The sequence below is a fragment of the Taeniopygia guttata genome, chromosome 1 (genome assembly GCF_048771995.1).
Source record: "Taeniopygia guttata chromosome 1, bTaeGut7.mat, whole genome shotgun sequence".
NCBI classification, from domain to species: domain Eukaryota; kingdom Metazoa; phylum Chordata; class Aves; order Passeriformes; family Estrildidae; genus Taeniopygia; species Taeniopygia guttata.
This window is the reverse complement of record NC_133024.1, coordinates 74888019-74908076: the sequence shown is the minus strand read 5'-3', so window position 1 is coordinate 74908076 and position 20058 is coordinate 74888019. Positions and strand designations below refer to the sequence as shown.

The 20058-nt window shown below is 41.9% G+C and overlaps 1 protein-coding gene across 1 annotated transcript; it reads left to right on the top strand.

Annotated features, from left to right (window-relative positions):
• The first annotated feature begins 538 nt into the window (after window positions 1-538).
• On the top strand, window positions 539-19810 carry DCT (dopachrome tautomerase). The gene is made up of 8 exons (XM_002199349.6): window positions 539-1952; window positions 9915-10214; window positions 12084-12184; window positions 13247-13413; window positions 15016-15195; window positions 15300-15435; window positions 16885-17086; window positions 19258-19810. Exons 1-8 carry the CDS (start codon window positions 1652-1654, stop codon window positions 19437-19439), a joined length of 1569 nt encoding a protein of 522 aa, XP_002199385.4. The 5' UTR covers window positions 539-1651; the 3' UTR covers window positions 19440-19810.
• Window positions 19811-20058: the final 248 nt, after the last annotated feature.

Genomic DNA, 20058 nt, shown 5'->3' with positions numbered 1-20058 from the left:
TTCTTGAGGTAGAATGGTGATGCTGAACATCCATGGAAGTATTGAATAGCATGGACACAACCATGGCTTTTTTCATGATACGTTTTTATAAAAATCACTAAACAACAGAGCTGGGGAAGGTGGAGGGGGAAGGTAGTGAAAGCTTTCAGTGAAGCAGGGGGAGTTGCCAGTTTTTATTTAGTATGATGGACCTGAACTAATAGCTATTGCTTCAGACTCACAGAATCACTTATCACTACTTTATTTTTATTTATTAATTTTATTGCTGTAGGAGTTGCATTGAGGGCAAGAACTGCTGCATACTAGGGGCTTTTAAAAGATATTTTTGTTGATGTACTGGACAGAACTGCTTAAGTGCATGTCTGGTGTGTGTATTGATCTCACAGACTGTGTTCCGCCAGGTGAGTAAGAAATGCTCAGCTGTGACAGTTCTGAAAGTCTAACAGCCAGACCACCTCTGCAACAGCATCTGGTATAATGATGGGGAAAGGATTACAGAGCAAATAAGGACCATTCACTCTTCAAAAACAATTAAAGAATTATTTTTGCCTGCAAAAAGGCTATTAGGAAGGAAACCCTTCCCCACTTGCCACTCACATGTTTTCAGTGCAAGCACTGAAGTTCAGCAGTTGGCAGGTGGAATCTCCACCCCAAATTTATATTACCACATTTATTAATTTTTGTTAATGCTGCATCTCTATCCTCTATGCTTCCAGTTAGTTTCCCACTGCTACTGCTTTAATGGAAAGTATTATCTTGCAGTGAATGGACTAAAATGTCATTATTGGACACGAAGTAAACACACAAACACTTGGTAAGTTCAAAGGCTAAAAAAAGAAGAGTGTTTCATTTGAGCATATGGTATTCTAGAGGTGACTGTGGATTGGAGGATGGAATTAACACTTCTCCAACTACACTGGTCAAACTAATAGTCTATCAATTATCTCCTCATATAAATAAGAATGTAAAACAATTATTATTTACATGAACAGTGCGTGAGAACTCCAGTAGAAATATGCAAACACATCAGGAGGCTGAAGAAGTTTTATGTGAACTTTAAAACTTTCAAAAGAACTATAAGAGAAAACTTAATACTTTTAAAAATCAGGGCAACACTAAAAGAGAAAAGGTTTCATCTTCTATTTATCATCTGTTTACAGGGTTTTGATTAAAAGACTAAATGTGTTTCTCCAGCCACCTCAGCTAAAACAAGACCATCAATTTCTCAAATCTCATAAAAGACTTGGAGAAATAAATCTGAGGCATTCACTCTCCTGACAAGCCGCCAGACCCTTGCTTTCACACTGGCAAAGGCATTTCTGCCCTTGATGTCATGTGCAAAACACGAGGATTTGTGCCGTGCTAATCCCTCTAATGAGGGCTTCTCCCAGCCTCTATATAAACCTTGCTCAAAGCCGTGGCTGCTGGGCAGGCACCACAGAGTCAAAGCACCCGTATTTTGAGCTGCATTCAAAGCAACTAGGGGCTGGGATTAAACAAACACCCAACACCAGCATCCTCAGCAGCAGGAGTTATTATCCTGCTTGGCTGGGGCGTGGAGCTGTGCTGAGGCCAGGCTGTCCCACGGTACACATCTCCCTGCTCTTTGCAGTCAGGTCCAGCGGGGAGGCACAGCCTGAATGCAGAAGGAATGGGAGCCCTGAGGTGGCTTTTCTGGGCTGGGCTGGGCTACCTGAGCTGCTGCTGTCCCCCACAGGCACAGGCACAGTTTCCCCGTGCCTGCATGACGGTGGAAGCCCTTCGCCTGAAACGTTGCTGCCCGGCCTTGGGGACAGAGCCAGGCAATATCTGTGGGTCCCTGCAGGGCAGGGGACGGTGTGAGGGGGTGCTGGCAGACACTCAGCCCTGGAGTGGCCCCTACACTCTCCAAAATGTGGATGACCGTGAATGGTGGCCCCTCAAGTTCTTCAACCACAGCTGTCAGTGCACAGGTGAGATGGGTGCTGGGGGGAGGGCATGGGGGTGGAGGGGTCTGCTAACATTGCTCCAAAGGCCAGAGGCATTCCTGGTGGTATAAGGCATCAAGAATGCTTCAAATATTGCCATTATTTGAAAATTCTCCCATATTCATGATACTGTTAGTACTTTTTCGGAGGATCAGGGTCAAAGAAGTGTTTTCTGTCATGTGAACTTCCATGTTTTCTTCTTGGCCCGTGGAGTTGTGCCTGTAGCCAGGGATCCGCTTTCTCCACAGGGGTTTGAACCTTTCAGTGCTGCTTTCAAACCTCTATCTCTGCTACTCACAGTGCTCTGAACCTGGATCAGTATGCATTGTTTGAAGATTTATTTCTCATGGATGAGTACTTTTCAGTATGACATAGCCCTGTGCACTGAAAATTTCGCAATGTCAGGCCAGGGTGTTTCCCAGGTTTGTTAAATTTAGTTTGTTAACTAAATTTACGTCTTACACTGATCCAAAATGTATCTGTACAGCCACCAAAGAGACCATCCCATCCTTTTCCTCCTCATCTCCAGCTGCTACTTCTCACTGTGACTTTTCATGGACGCCTGAGTTTGAATGCTGGAGATGAAATGGATCTAGTAGAAGACATGCTTGAAGGCTAACCTGGCCAAAGGGATAAGGTTCTAATGAGACCACTTCCCTAATGCTGGCATGAGGCAGTGAGCAAGAAGGTGAGCTCAGGGCAGAATAAGGTGACAGGACCCTTTCTCACCAACAGCCCTGGATGAAGGGGGGTTAAATGAGCAGGAACTGCAGCCTTAGCCCAGACTTCTGTGCAGAGCTCGCAGGAGATGGCACCACCAGTAGGACAAAAGGCACATCATAGGCACTGAAATCTCTTTCTAGGCACATTTTAAACGAAACCTGGGATTTCTTCTTGAAAACATCAAGTTGTTTGAATTTTCTAACGTGAGAAGAATAAACTGCTTTGCATCAGCCTGATTCTTAGAATGAGTGGAACTGTTTTGTCTAAAATGTATACCTCAGCTCGCACTAACAAGAAAGCCCAGATCAGCCTGGGAGGGCAGCACTGCAGAGAATTTCAGCCAAGGATGTTAAATTTTCCAGTGCAGCTATCAACTGGAAATAGAGAAGTAGTGGCAGATGACTTAAATGGATACATGGTGTTACCAAAACTCCTCAAAATAATAATAATAGACTTTATAGTATACATAATTTTTATCTCTTTCTTTGACTGGATTTCAAATGCTTGTGCAAAAGGACCTTTCTAGACAGTTTGCAAAAAAAAAAAAAAAATTGATGAACATTATATTTCTTAAAGAAAAGAAAAAACCTTATATATCTCCAAAACTTAAGTCAGGTATCACATACAGACACAGATCCTGGGTCAGAAGAACACTGGAGCACATGGGCATGCACCAATATTTATGTATTTAAAGTCATTAGAGCATCAACACATGGGAATAAAGTGAAGAGCAGTCAAGACAGACATGGTCTGCATAGGCAGACATTAATTTGCTTATCCAAGTAGAGATTAGCACTGATATTTGATATGTGCAGGACTGGATCCCAAGTTACATGAGCAGAATGTAGTCTCCTTTCCTTCAGCTTTACTTCTTCTGAGCTGGCTGCTCCCATCGGCTCTTTAAATCCCTTGGATTCCTCTTTCTCCTTGCAGTTTTGTTTAATCTAAATATACCAGTGATAAAACAGTAAGCAAAAGGTATCCTTAAAAGTTTTCCTGGGTTGTACTCTGCTTGATGATGTATGCAAAACCATTTCTAGGAGAATGCTAAGAAATTCACAGCTATGTGGGATTTGAAATAGATCTGATGCTTTTACAATGCTGGTGGTTGTGGCTCTGTGTCTATTAGGGGTTTTTTTGTGTTTTCTTTCCACTTGGTTTAATGCACTGGTTGGTTGTCTGCAGACCAGCTGTAAGTGGTGTGATGTGTGGTATTTATTAGGCATCCAGAGCTATTATACCTGTGTAAGATAATGATAGGTAACATAGGGTAACAGAAATTAAATATGCCTATTCAAAGGGACATGGAACAGTACACATCTCTGCTATTAAGGTGTCTTATTTTCCAAACTGCAAACTGCCTGTTTGGAATAGTTCCTGGATTGTGCAAACTCCAATCCCACTAAGGCTCTTTCCAGCACTTTAACAGTATAAACAGTTGTATTCCATCCTTATAGTTTAGAACTGGTGTGAATGGTAAGCTATGGGAAATTCAACCACCATGTAGCTGATTATTTGGTTAGACAGTGCCAACAGAACATGTCACATAGCTGATGGCTATATGGCAAGGAAACTGGAGGAACAGTGAGGAACAGGGGCTGAGATTTCCCAAAGGTGGGATTCTGGAATTTTCACAATAAATTTAGTTTTTTGCTAAAAACTTAGTATCTAAGGAGAAAAGAAACTCTGAAAATTTTTCCATTTGTTGGAGCCATTCACTGAGGAAAAATACCTTAAAATCATATCTATCCAGGTCTGGGTACTGAACATTTATGGGCCCTCCTTCCTCCCAAACAACCTAACAAATCAAAAAGAAAAAAGAAAATCCCAAACACAAATATGGGTTAATGGCTATAATGGGATCAGATTAATTTTTTTCGATTTCTAGGCATTATCAGATGGTATGCACGAGTTTTTCTTTAACTGAGGACAAATAGAACAAGATTAGAACAAAAGAAAGATCCAGCTTTACTTCTCACTTTTTGTCAATAGCCAATAAGCAATTGCAGGTTTGTTGTCAAGATGCACTTTTTACTCAGTGTGTTGGTTGCAGTAAAAATATAATCTCTGTCAAAAAATATGGGGTTATGTCATGGATGTAGTTGGAAGGTGGCAAAGAGTTTTTAGATCTTGACTAATTTCAGTTTCGAATCCATTGAATGTGTTCTACAATTAGTTTAGGTGCCCCTCATACTATTCTATTTATAGAAATTCTTAAACTGAAACTACTGGACAGATCCTAAGACTGTGCAGTACATGTGAAGGGGAATGTGCTAATTTGTTTTCAAGAAGGTCTACATGTGGAATTAGACCAAGTGATGGATATGTGAGTCCAACCTTAAATATTGAGAGTTGTAGCTGTTTACAAAACAAAGCAGTGCTTCAGTGAGATAGTTGAATTTAGTTTAGAAGAAAATTATTTTAGAAGACTTGTGAACTAAATACTATTTTGAGTTCTAAATGATAGCATTGTACTGCTGGGATACAGATCTGGTACAGCATTTAAAAAACTCAATACAAAAGACTATTGTGAAAAACCGCTGCGGTCAGTCATGTGGTTGCTAGTACAGATTGTGACAGTGATTAAACAATGACGAAGTTTGAGTTCACTGAGGAACATAAGTATCATTCTTTTCTCCTGCTTTTGCTTTCTGAGGTTTACATATGGGCATGTGCTGAACATTACTCTATTTCTTAATAGAAGTTTTTTGAGGAAAAAAAATTAAATCCTTTCAAAGTCCTGTGCAATATATTCAAGCTGGCGACAGATGATTTAGCATCTATTCTTTACCTGTAATCAAATTGTCAGTTAAACCATGTAGCTGATATGATGGCTACCCCATGAGCTAAAAATTGGGCTTTTGAAGAGGTTATAAAATACACTTCATTTACTTGTTGTAGGGTAATGTGTCTGTGGAGTAATACTAAATTATAGCCATGCCTTGATTGACCCTATTAAATCTAGTGTAGGTACAGATCTTCCATATCCTACAGCCTGTGAGTGTGTCCAAATAAAGAGCTAGAAAAGAGAGAAGAGCTAACCATTTGTCCTACATATTAGCAGTCCTGATCCCAGCCTTGAGAAATTGCAGTATGCAGGTGTTTCAAATCAAATGTAACTCCTGTTTTAATGCAATAGCTAAAGAAGTCTGAAAAGGAGTCCTTTCTCCCCATCTGATAAATGATGGGCATTAAACTAGTCTCTATAGAAGGAAGAGGCATGGTGGCTGCCTGGGTCATCTTGGTACACTAAAACAAGGCAAAAGATGGTAAATGTTGAGTGGGTTCATTTTTACTGAAGAAAAGACACTAAGTTGATGGAGTTATTAATTTGTGTTATGTTTGGTGACTGAGGGCCAGCCATATGTTATGACCACTAAGAGGCAGAAAATTTATGAGCTTAGGCAACCCTCAGGCTTAAGAAGCAGCTGCAGTGGTGTGTGATGACTGCGTTCACCAGTGATGTGTCTGAGCACATCTCGAGTGTCAGCTCATAAGAAGTGTATTTTTCTCAGTGCCATGCCAATGGATTGACCCACTGGGAGAAGTAGCATGGCCATAGTGCCTGCAGAAACAGTCTTGACTGAGAAAGAGCACTTTAAGTGTTGCTGAGATTGGGTACAGAAGAAGGCAGCTCCCCAGGCATGTGATCCCATCTCTGGACAGAAGGGTTAATGGAGAATACACAGATGATATTTTGACCAGCGGCAATACAGTGGACACTCCTGGAAACAGTGGAACAAGCCAGGAGCATCCCACAGTGATATGATCTCCTTCCTGTGCACCAGAATGACCTCCCACGCTACATTCTCTGGAAACCACAAGAGATGATAATAATCTCTGTTGTCCCTGACAGAGCCTCAGGAAGGCTGTTCACTGAGTTCCTATGTGTTAATCACTGAAAGTGCAAAAATGCTAAGGCATGAATCCTTGCATGCTCCTGGAGTCCCTGTCTGCAAAAGTATCTTGAAAGGGTCTCATTGCCTTACTGAAAATATTTACTGTGCACTGTATCCTGCTATCAGGAGATTATTTTTCCTGCTCTCGTAGAGCTGTACCATTGAATTCCACCTTCACCAGCACAACAGTGCTGGTGACAGGGAAGTTAAATTGTAAGAGACCAGCATTTCACAATGATGTCATGTGGGAAGTGCACATGGCAGTAAATGAACTTTCTGGAAACTGTAATGCATAATTTCCAGATCAGTGGCCTGGTAGAGTGCTTTAGAAAAAAAATGGTGAAAAAGTGGTTTGGGTGGGTCATAAAAAAGCTGGGTCTGATTACTGCAGCAATTTCTCATTGAATTATGGGAAATCCCACAGACCTCCATCATTTTCTTGCCATTTCAGCTGCTGCAATAACGGCAGTCCTGTGATGCATGTTGAAAGAAAATGACAAAAAACAAGGTTTGATATAGTGAAGTTTTGTGGTTTTGTGTGTTTCTGACAATGGAACATTGCCAAATAGACCTGAGGATGTGACAAAAATGTTCAAAACAATTGGCAGAAATATTGCAGTGTGAAATACCACTTTGCCTGGAAATTGTCTCCTGTTTGCAAGTCTCCATTGCAGTCCTCCTCACTTAGTGGGGCTCATGTCTCATTGAAAAGTGACTGGGGAAGTGATGGAAAGAATGGAACCCTTGGATTCCTTCCTAGATAGGGTGGTTAAGGGAGAAAATCCTGCAGAGCATCAATTGGATATAATTAGCACCTGCCCAAGGGAAACAGGTGACAAGTCATTGGTCAACCTGGCTCCAGATACAGTTGGAAAAAAGCTTTCTCCCCATGAAGGTAACTCATCATTTCAGGGTTTTGCAAATTTCTTCTCAGAGCCTGAGGAGGTGCATAGAGTATATGTAATATACAGATATTGTCTGATAAAATTATTTCAGGCATCAAGACCTGCAGATTCAAAGGGCCCTTCCAGAGGGAGGAATAGGCACCATCAGAACCTCAACAAGTGACTGAGAGTGTCTTGTTCTGGTACCAATCCAGACAGCACAAATCTGGTCCTGCATTGCCTCTGGTTCTATCAGTGCTGTATTTCAATGTGATGCTTATCCAGCATTGTGAGTAGAGAGGTCCCTTAAATGACTGGAGGAATAAATTCCAGTCTCAAAAGAGGTTGTTGGCAGATTTTTCATGGTTAATTCCTGCTTTTTCCTCCTTCTCTTAAGGATTGAATTGTACCTGAGTGTGAGGGGTCAACAGGTACTTTCCAGAAGTTCATGGTACATGACTGAAACTTGAGAAGTATACATGGCCTAATTATGCAATGTTGCAAGATATTCTTGATATTTGTCATCTGGTCAGTTCAGGCTGGAATATGTGATGGGCCCTAATAGCTAGGCTAAGTCATGAAGAATGAACAAGACACAGATAGTGGAGTACACTGAGTTGATAACAGTAATTGTACTGTTCTGACAGGACCCTGAGGATACTGTGATCAAATAAATCTTCCATGTTGCTTATCCCCCCTGCACCCCCATATCCATACAATCCACACAATCTGCTTTGCTTCACATAGCTATAACCTACTTCCTCTGGTGTATGTCTTCATCCCCTTTAGCCAGTGCAGACCCCTGGCTTTGGGTGCCTTCCCTCATAGCTGGAATATGGCAGCTGAACCCAGCTGCTTCTACTTGCATCATGACAAAACGTAAGCCATATATCTGGAAATTGTCCTCATGGGATGCCATCGGGATGTGCACGATCCAAAACCTTATTGAAGTCTTCATGCTTGTGGTCCCTAAACTGAGCACTGATCCTCAGCTTCATGACAACATGTAAACTTAGAGACCTCAGGGGCTCTGAAGCAGCTGTAGCCAACCTACATTTGGTCCAAACTCTGCAGTAAGAGTCCTCATATATTCTTGGCAGATCTTACAGTCTGCCACACATTTCAGCAGCTCTTACCCTAAAAGCTAGACATAAGCTTCAGAGCCTTGCTGGTAACAGCCCTTGTAACCTTGGGGGTCCTTGAATTTAGTAATAAGCCCGGTAACCCCTAACAATCTGAAATCTTGCTTTAATGTTAATTATTGTCCTGGTCATAGGCTCAAGCCTACAGCCTAGGGACATCTGCCTGTCTGGGAACATTTCATAAGATACTTCCTCATCCCCATGTTAGTCTTGGATCTAGTAGCACCAATATGTGTGATGAACAGAGAGATTTTATGGTGTTTTGGAAAACAGTTGTCATAGTTGTTGTGGAATGAGTGTGTGGGGAGTTGGAGGGGCGGTTGAGAACAGGTTAAGGAGTCAGTGCAGATTTTTGATAGCAGTGTGGAAATCCCAGAGAAACCCTGTTGCCATTCTGCTTCCCCCTGCCTCCGGCAGCGCTGCCCCATGTTCCACACTGCTGCAGCCTGCCAGCACACAGGCAGGGAGCAGGTGTGTACTGTGGGAATGGCTGGTTGTTCCCTGGCTCCCCCAGAAACGGGGGAGCAAGATCCAGTAGGGCCTTTCTGCTGCTGCCAGGTGTCTGCTGCTGCATGCAAGAGGTCACACTTAAAGCAAGCTCTGCTTTCCTGGGCTCTCCCATCCCATCAGAGAGTCTGAGCTAATATCCTAGGGCAGACCTGATTACTTGCCTTAGCAATGATGCCAGTGGGGAATGACAGTATTGCTGTGTTTCTCAGGCTGTTATTGTAGCACCATTTAATAACGCTTAAAGCGTGACTAGCAGCAGCCCTGGTGCTTGTCCTGGTTCATGTTGGGCCCCAGATACACTGTTAAGAGGCACTAGTTTAATATAAGTTTTGTCCTTAAGAGAACTGTTTTGTTTAGGGATTTTTTCTGTACTTAAGGATCCATGTGAACTGACCCTGCTTTGGGTTTGATCCTGGAAGGAGTACTTGAGAGCCAGTCGAGCAAAGCACTTCATCACTGGCTTAACCTCAATTGCTCAGCTCTCTGTTCAGTGAGTCCTCACGTGCCTGAGGGCTTTGCGGAGCTCTGAGCACCTCAGGGCATCAAGCCCATTACCCAGCACTTCCCCAACTGGCTGAGTGTGATTCTTGGCCCTGCTGTGGCTCTGGGAATCGAGCCAGTCATCCTTCTGGTTAGTCAATTGGCAAAGCTGCAAGTCTGCTCAGCTGCTGTCCTTTCCAGGAACTGGCATCTCTGGGGAAGAAGTGCACTAATTCTTCATTCTTCTACATTGCACTGTTAGTTTTCTCTGCTTCATATGTCGTGACTGATTGTTCCCTCTTGATCCAGGAAACTTTGCTGGGTACAACTGTGGTGAATGCAAGTTTGGCTGGACCGGCCCTGAATGCAACAGGAGGAAGCCAGCAGTTGTCAGGAAGGACATCCATGCCCTGACAGCAGAGGAGAGAGAGCAGTTCTTTGATGCTCTAGACCGTGCCAAGACAGCCATTCACCCTGACTATGTCATTGCAACTCAGCACTGGAGAAGTCTGCTTGGTCCAAGCGGAGAGGAACCGCAGATTGCCAATTGCAGTATTTATAACTACTTCGTTTGGCTTCATTACTACTCAGTCAGAGACACGCTCTTGGGTTAGTACTTTTCTTTTCCAGTGGGCTCTGCAGGTAAAAAAAAGGATGAAAATACCACTGCTGGACAAAGGTCCCAGTAGTAGGCACAGAGCTGTGGAGCAAAACGGTGGTGAGAAGCTGGTGACCTTTGGACCTGCTATGGTCTGGTCCCCACACCCCATGGCAGCTGGAGCACTCCAGTTGCCCTCCTGCTGCATCTTCAGTCTGACAGGGAGCAATGCAGAGTCTTCACTTGAATGAACTGAAGTGTGGCCAGGCAGTGACCGACTTCAAAAAGATGTTCCCAGTCCATAGGACGAGGAAAGTGCAGTGGTGGTAGGAAAGGTGGTCTGCAGTGGTGAAGCCATGCAGAGCCACGCAGAGATATTTGAGACCAGAATGCTACTGCTTTCTGTGGCTTTCAGCAAGTCACCAAGTCCCCAAGGATGGGATTTGTCTGACAAGCCACAGTCACCTTTTAAAACCTAACTTAGAGGTTTGGGTATCTAACTCCATGCTTTCTCCCATATTCAGATTCCTAGGCCTCATTTCTTTCTAGACAGAAGTACCTATACCAGCCCCATTTCACAAAGCCTACTTCTTGTGGGAGGTGCACCAACCAGTTCAGCTTTTCTACATGGCAGTCCCATGTCCAAGCTGAACAGCCCATATTTATCTCCTTGCTGGAGGGCAACTGCCACTCTGCAGTGGGTATCATTCAGTTTGCCCCTCTGACACAGCTCCCTTTTGCAGGGCTGAAGGAAGCAGCCTCTGGCCTAGTGAGAGCAAAGGTTCTTCAAGGGACAGGACAGTCATGTGGAAAGGCAAAGGGGAAACTTCTAGTACTGCTGCAATGGTAAATAAATCCATATGTGATTTGAAGCCTCTCACCTCTCACCTAGCAAAAGCACTATGCAAGAAATAACAAGCACAATTTGAAGAAAATTGGCAAAGGATTCTGGATTACTATTGGCATGGAAAATGCTGAGGTTCTCTTGATAGATACATGGTCTAAGTCTTGCAGCTGAGCAAGAGAATGAGGTAATGCACATATTAGCAAGGAGATGGGGTTTTGAAAGTAAAACAGCTTTTTAAAATCAAAATTCACTGAAGTGAGAAGAAGTCTTCACAATATCCAGCTTTTTGGGGAATGTGAAGTTTTGTTAGGCATTGAAGCAAATATCCACAGAGGAGTTTTGTTGGGAAAGATAGATAAATATGATTGCCTAGCAGAAGAGTCACAATAGTATAGCCAGGATGAAAACAATCCACCCCCCTGTTGGCTGGACAATACCCTTACCTACAGATAGGTCCAAAAATCAAATGGACTGTTCCATCTCAACCCCCAAAATGTATGGTTCACCCCACACCTGTAACCCTCCCCTGAACCATCAAGTGTCTGTGACCCCATTGGCCCAAGTCTTGTTCCAGCCCACATTGAAGCCCTCTGATAAGGGGTCTCCGAGGGGCCAGACGCTCTCTTGGATCTTCCCCTCTCTTGGATTTTCCCCCTCTTGGAGTCCCTGCTCTCCTAGAGCACCCTCTCTTCCCTTTGTCTCTCCCCTCCCCCATCACCTCAGGCCCTGCCACGTGCTGCGTCTGGCAGCTCCAGGCGGGACCTTTCACCATCCCTAATAAACCTTATATTCTAAGAGCCACCAACAGAGATCTCTTGTCTGAATCTATCCAAACCGTCCAGGAGCCACCAGCATACCTACAGAGTTTGTTTCACTTGCCCCAAGTAAATGATGTAGTTTCTGATGTGCACTCTTTTCAAAGATGCAGAGCTGAAGGTTCTTGTTTAACTCTGCTCTGGCAATAAAAGGAAGTGCTGTCGTTCTATCCAGCCTCATTTGATGCCTAAATGTTTGTTTTATCATCCCTTTGTAGGTCCTGGCCGCCCCTTCAAAGGTATTGATTTCTCCCACCAAGGACCTGCCTTTGTTACTTGGCATAGGTACCACCTGCTGTGGCTGGAGAGGGAACTGCAGGTTAGTTGAACAGCCTTTCCTTTTCCTTGCACAGCTTCTCCCTTTTGCTCTGTCACTTTTGTTGAGCTAGCCAACGGTAAGCTACCTCCTAGGATAATTTCTCACCCAAACTCCCAGGTGTATTTGCTTATTTATCATTTTTGTGTTTTGTTTTAAGTGAAATTAGTGTTTTCTGCATGCTGAGGACTGAATGGTTTCTCACCATGAACAGTGATGTGAAGGTTATCATGGAGATTTTTTTCCCTTCATCTCCACAACAGAGGATAGAAGATATGAAGTAACAGTATTTATTAATAAAATTAAAGCAACACCTTAATGTAAAACTTGGTAACAGAGATTGTTGGCTGATGTTGAAGATACTGTTCCCTGAAACCAGCTCTAAATATTACTCCCTTTAAATATGACATACTATACATTTAATACATACATATAATTAGCAATATGCCTTTAAAATAAATATTATTAACATGCCTAAGAGTCAGTTGCAGAAGTATAGACTCATTTCCATTTGCATGACGTCTATATTGTCAGTGTTACAGATCTCAGCCTTAGAGATCTCTAATGAAAATGGTTGCTTATCAAAATAGCTGCAGGATCTTGCTTGTGTGAAATTGTATCTGGCAAGCAAGCACAATCAAGTCCACTGTACTCCCCTATTAACAAAAGTTCAGATTCCTCCCCAGGGCCAGTTTTCTGGAACGAAAGCCAACCACATGCACAATTTTACCTATTACCCACTTACATCACTCAAAGCCTCTTACTTGCTTAAGGCTAAATTCATCTCTGCTCTGCTTGGTCTCTGAGTTGGCAGAAAGCCTAACATGGCCAGAAGAGGTGCAGTCCCACAGCAGGGAAACCAGTGACAATACCTTTGCTTAGACTGATTTAATGCCACAATCTTTTGGAAAGAGTTGGAGTGGCACTGTGAAATGCAGGTAGTTGAAATGCAGAACGAAAAGCTGAATAGTCAGTGAAATATCCAGTTGAACAGCTTGAAGGAGGCCCTTTCTTTCTCTTCCCTTTGGAGCTGATTCCCAACTAAAGCATTTCTGTCCATTGCAGCGCCTGATGGGCAATGAGTCCTTTGCGCTGCCATACTGGAACTTCGCCACGGGCAGGAATGAGTGTGACGTCTGCACGGACCAGCTCTTTGGAGCACCGCGGCCCGATGACCCGGGCTTGATCAACCTCAGCTCCAGGTTCTCCCGGTGGCAAGTAGTTTGTAACAGGTAGGAGGGTATCCAGAGCAAGCTCACATATGGACAAAACCTCACGGTCATCAGCATTGACAGCATGGGCTGCTCTCTCAGTGTGAGTGAGTGGCAGGAAAGGAGCCAAGATGTCTTCTTTAAAACTGGAATTTGCCATCAGTTTATGGGTAGATGGTTCTGTGTAAACTTCCTTATATTGTGGAAGTGTATTTTAAAAAGATGATTCTTCTAGTACAGGATTTTAGTTTATTTAGCCAATTTATGGCTGCCAAAAGCCTGAAGAGTTTCCCAACTGGCAAATATCTTTCAAAAAAAGAAATGCCTGTGTGTTCTCTATAACATACACCCAACTGATCTCAGCAGCAGAAAAAGAAAATTGTTTTGGCATTTAGGAAGCTAGAGATAGGCTGGAAAGTCTGCTACCTTGTTTTGGATGAGACTTTAACCTTGATGTATATAATGCAGTTTGGGGATTGACTTTGAAATATCTGAGATTTTACATGAGAAACAACACAGAGCCAGCCAGGAGCTTGCTGCCAGCTCCCTGTGGGAATGTGTTGACTCATGTGAGAGTAGGGCTTTGACAGGGGATTCAGATGCGGGATCAGGGTGCTGTGACATAAAATGCTGTTGGTTACAACAGCCATACATCATTCTTCTCTCAGCTCAGGGGCAATGTGCAGTTAGTCAGATAGAGGTACATAAAGCTCAGGTTTTTCAAAATAGTCTCTTTTTCTGGATACCTAAAGAGATATTTGAAATTCCAGCTTCAGGTACCAGTTTCCTTTAGGTCTTGGCCCTACTTTTTCCTGAAAGACAAACAGGGCTTTGGTTTTTTTCTTGAAAACTGAAGTGACTAAACTTTTGTCTCTGTAAGGTTAAACTGAGAAAAGCTTTTATTTACTCTGAAAGTTTATGAAAATGCTGTTTCATTTCACACTAAATAGAACAGATATTTTTGTTTCAGCAGTTACACTGTTTCCTTCCCTCTTTCTCTCCCTGGTATATAGGATTTGCTCCCCATTAGTTACTGAGTAAGCCCAGGTTGTTCTCGAAGGCCCTGAAAAAAGAGGATACAATGCATTGCTCTTGCTTTTCTTCCAAAGTGGATGAGGGATGGCAAGTGAAAATCTATTTTCTGTCATTTCTTGTATTTTCTCAGCTCACATTTCCCTTTATTTTTTCCCTTTTTGTTGAGAGTTAAAAAAATAGTCTGTAATCAGAAGTGAAAATTTGTCAATTCAAAATTGAAAACTCCGTTTTCCATTGCCTGACAATTCTTACACAGCTCTTGGGGATGGAGAAGGCATGACGGGAATTGTGCTTGCTTTTTGTAAAGCATTCTCTCTCTGTGGACAATGAACCTGGTAACTCTTGGTCTAAATGACTGATGGTCCACAGAGGACGCAGGGCCACAGAAAGCCATGTCATGGTAATAGTCCTGAAATAAATTAATCTCCCAGGCTGTGGGAGGTGAACTGAGCTGCCCCAGGAGGTGTCCATCCCAAATCTCTGTTCTTTCACATGTATAGCCAAGGCCTCTGTGTACTGCATGAGAACAAGCCAACAAAAAAGTGCTCACCTTCTTCTGACTTGTGCTTCTCCCTGTTCCACACTCAGTTTGGATGACTACAACCGCCTGGTCACACTGTGCAATGGCACTGATGAGGGACCACTGCGGCGGAGGCCGCCCCACAGCTCCAGTGAGCAGCTACCCACCGTGGAAGATGTCAGGAGGTGCCTTTCCCTGCAGGAGTTCGACAGACCCCCCTTTTTCCGCAATTCCAGTTTCAGTTTCAGGTTTGTCCTTCGGCTCCTCTAGAGCTGGCTGGGTCTCTGGTTTTCTTTTGAGCACATTTATCAGCAAAATGTGGTTACTTAATGATGCTTTTTCCCATCCGCAGGAATGCGCTGGAGGGCTTTGATATACCAGATGGAGCCCTTGACTCGCCGATGCTGAGCCTTCATAATTTGGTTCACTCTTTCCTGAATGGGACCAGTGCTCTCCCTCATGCAGCTGCCAATGATCCCATCTTTGTGGTATGTCTTTTACCCCCATTGTGATGGACAGTAGCTGAGGCTCAAAGGCACCTTTCTCACAAGAGATTTGCAGAACAAGTAAAGTGAATTCCCTAAGAAATAGTTTTTCAATAGAAAAGGAGGAATCCTTTATCTTTTCTTGAACACTGCCACACCTGCATAAATGTTGAATAAAAAGGAAAAAGATCCCGGGGTAATTTGTAAAATATAAAATAAGATTCTAGAGAGAAGAGCTGCTATTCCAAGTCATGATGCGTGGAATAATTTTATTAGGTAGTATCTAAATCTAATGGCTTATATTGCAAAACAACAAAACCTTATTTTACAGTAACAAGGTAAGGTGAAATTTGGGATAGGTATTTTAAAGCAGTAGATTGACTGCTTTGTTTCTTTGTTTTAATATTTACAAGCTAAAAGGAAGTCAATCTAATGTCAGAGTGTATTGGGAAATAGAAATATGATTTCAGTGGTGTATCAGAATACTGCTTCACTGCCATGAGCAGCACAAGCAGCATTTTGTGCAAATAAAAAGCCACTAGTTGACTCTGCTTATACATATTTCTCCCCTAGTAAATTCATGCAAATTTGTTTTTCTCCTTGTTAGATTAAACCACAGCATTTACATAACATATAAAAATTCTTTATATATTTTATCTATGTATTATGCAGATACATTTCTTTCTTACCTTCATTTTAAGTTTTCAAAACTTTTTTTTGAGAAATTAGTCCAAATACTTTTGTAATGGTTCTTCAGATTGTTTCCTTAATGATTCTTTAATTCCTGCATTAGTTTCTTTCTTACACAGTGAAATTAATTTCACTATGTGTAATTTTGTACAAAAGATTATTTTCTATAGGATATTTTCCAATTTTTTTTCCAGGGTTGTAATTAAAAAAAAAACATGAGTACATCAGAAATTAGTTTCAGACATTTGTAATAGTTGTCTGAAACAGCTTTCCTGCATTAGTTAATTTTAGATCTATAAACTCACCTGATCAAAGTCACGAGCACCTGGAGCTGTGGAGCTGGTAGCACATGCTCTAAAATGAGCATGATGGAGTCAAATTTCCGGCAGCTTTCCATACTTGTTCAGAGACGAGAAAGATTAAAATAATTTTGAAAGGCACATTCACCTGAATGAGCTCAGTGGCTCCTCACCTGTGATGATTCACCGGTCCATTTGATGCCAGCTGATGTTAAACTGTCTGGAGTAAGATCTCACTGGGAACAAGCAGCAACAAAGGTGTATAAAGCAAAATGTCCCATGCAGAAGATCAGTCTTCTCATGAGCTTTCCTGATTTCCCATTCTGTAAATCCCATCTAAATTAGACTACCCTCTTCTCTCTCTTTCAAAAGCTCCAGGTACCTTATGTGTTTGTTGTGTGTTTTAAAGGTGGCTGATTTTTGAAAGAGCTTAATAAACGCATGCCCATGTCTGGATCTGCAGGTTCTTCACTCCTTTACTGATGCCATCTTTGATGAGTGGATGAAGCGTTTCAAGCCCCCTGACAACGCTTGGCCTGAGGAGCTGGCCCCCATCGGGCACAACCGCCTGTATAACATGGTCCCTTTTTTCCCTCCGGTGACCAACCAGGAGCTCTTCCAAACTGCGGAGCAGCTCGGCTACACCTATGCTATCGATCTGCCAGGTATGTCCCAGGCTGCTGTTCCTTACAAAGTGATGAGACAGCTCGCATTTTCCATAGCACAGGTATATATAAAATAAGGAATCTTTCACAAAATGCACAGGTCTATTCACCTGCTCACTTCCCAACATTAATATTTGGGTACCTGGAGAGATGTACCTGGGTGTTTTTTCTTGTAAACCCCCAATTTTAAAGATATTCCATGTACATAGCTGGAATCTTCATTAGTGTTTGTTTATTCATTTGAAATTACCTTGACACAAATCAGACAAAGACAAATGTATTTATGCAGAAACTCCAAATTTTGCAACAAGATATTAAAATATTTGTAAAAGATGAAAGAGTAAGATCTGCATGAAAACCATGCTTCAGCTGCTTTTCCAAAGATTAAATCTGAGTAGTTTCTTTCTCCATCTCAGTGTTACTTTGAGAGGCATAAGGTGCTTATTTAACCTTATGTGGGCAGGAATTTCTTCTAAATGCTTACCATACATCTCTGGTTTTAATCTGTGGAGATTGTTTAAAGGTCTATAGACTGCAAAAGGTTGAAACCCTTGCCCTCAGGCGGCATTCATGCAGGGGAGCCCTGATTTGTGGAGGCATGCTAGCTGCTTTTGCAGAGCTTTTCTCAGGGGCATCCCCTGAATTTTCCCTGAAAATCTAGCTTCCTTATGAAAAGGAAAGGAAAATTTATGGAGTTTAAGTTTTCCTCCCTTGGATTACTGTCCCACTCTCCTGCTTTGCAAATGTGGATGCCCCTTTGGCATGAGGTACCCAGAGAGGAACATTGGTAGCTTGTGAATCTGTTGCTTCTGACTCACACTTAAATAAATTTTTAGCTCTTTGTGAAGGAGTGTATCTATCCCTGTCTGCATGGCCTATGTTCAGACAATTTTACATCCAAACCATTCTCTTTCAGCTAAAAGAATAACTGGCTAATTGTACTTCAGGTGATCACATTGGAAATAAACATATATTAATACATTGCTGACTTGAAAAATGATAAAGCAGTAAACAATTCATTTTAGGACTTCACTAATTTTTGGAATGGTTGCACTCAACTTTTTTTAAGACTTCAGACTGGGGACAAGACTTTTAGTTGCTTTTATAGTCAGTCTGACATCTCCTTTAGCCATCTGTCTCCTCTAAGCCATATACATAGATAACTTTTAAACATGTGCAGTCCTCTTGAGAATGTGGTTGGTTTTTTTTTTGTTTTATTTTTTTTTTGTGATTGTTTAATCAAACATGATTATTTCCATCTCAGTATATGTAGCATTCTTAAAAAAAGGAGGGCAGGCAATTTTTTCCTTCTGAAAGCACAAATGAAAACACAAACATTTAGTCAAGTGGAGCAATGTTATTATAGGGATAAGCCATATTATCTTTGAAGACAGTGGTTCTTCAGAAGTGGTTTAAAATCAGCAGATGTGATCTGGAGCTGGTCAGCAGAAGCACACTAAGTAGTGTTTTCAGTTAAAAGTTTGACAGCAGGCTGCTTTGTGGTCTTCATGAAAATTTGAGGGTTTTCTGTTGACCGAAATAGCTTGGAAGCAGCTGTCTTGAAATGTCAGTATAGAAAGAATTGTATAGATAATTCATAATTTTCACCAAATTAGATGAAAGTCACATCTCACAGTCTCAAGCTGTGTCAAGGGAAATATAGGTTAGATATTAGGAAAAAGTTTTCCATGGAAAGAGGGATAAAGTACTGGAATGGTCTGCCTGGGGAGGTGGTGGAGTCACCATCCCTGGGTGTTCAAAAAAAGACTGGATGTGGCACTCAGTGCCATGGTTTAGTTGAGGTGTTAGGGAACAGGTTGGACTTGATGACCTTGAAAGTCTCTTCCAACCTTGCGATTCTGTGTGACTCTGTGTGTGTGAAAAAATGGTCTTTTTGTCTTGTCAATGTTAATCTTTTCCATTCCTAGCACTTAAATTTGTATGAATTATTGAAGTTTAAATTCAGCTGTAGACTTCTCTGGAAGGAAGCATCTCTAGCTCTGATATGTACCTCAGTTATGTGGTGTGTTATGAATTTTCCCTGTGGCCAGTGGGTCATTAAGCTGCACAAGTAATCATAATTATCAGCATGTAGGAGATAGTATGTCTTCTGTGTAATTTGCAAAATTGAATTATGCACTGTCCTCACTTCAGTCATTTCATACTTCCAGATTCCCTTGACGAAACCCAAGCATGGGCTGTCATGGTTGGATCCACAATTGGAGGAGTACTTACAGCTCTGGCCGTGCTTGTTCTGCTGCTTGTGCTTTTCCAGCACCGAAGGCACAGAAGAGGTTTTGAACCCCTGATGAACGTGAGCTTCAGCCCCAAGAAGTACATGGGAGAGGCCTAGTGCCCTCACTTTCTTTGCTTGCTCTTGTAGGGAATGACCTTGATTGCCTTAATGGTATCTTAGCTGAGACTTTATCACACACTCCTTTGGCAGCTGACTAAATTGTTCTCATTCAGGTTTTTCCCGTTATCTTGTGAATTGTAATGCGTGAAGTCTCTGGGTACATATGAGAAAGGCCCAAGTCAGGCTAGATTTTTCTCATTACTAAATGTTATCTGGAGTGTGTGACACTTGTAAATCATCCTCTAGAGATTTAGATCAAAGCAGCTGAGAATCCAAATAGGAGAAAAACAACTTGAATAACCAAGATAATTTTTCACCTCAATGTGTTCTTGATTTCATTTAGCAGCATTAAAATGTGCTGAAAGTTATTAATTCTACATGTATATTTAAGTAATACATTATTTTATAGTTATCAATAAATACTCTGAATAACACAGTCTTAAGGTTCAAAATGTTTCATGCAGTTTGACAAAATATAGGAACACCTGGTTACAGTTTATTTCAGAAGCATGATCAATTTTGTATGTTATTTCCAATAAAATTGATAGCAATAGGTAAACTCCAAAACTCCAACTCCTAACATTTAAGACCAGGAGTTTCCTGATACCTAGATATA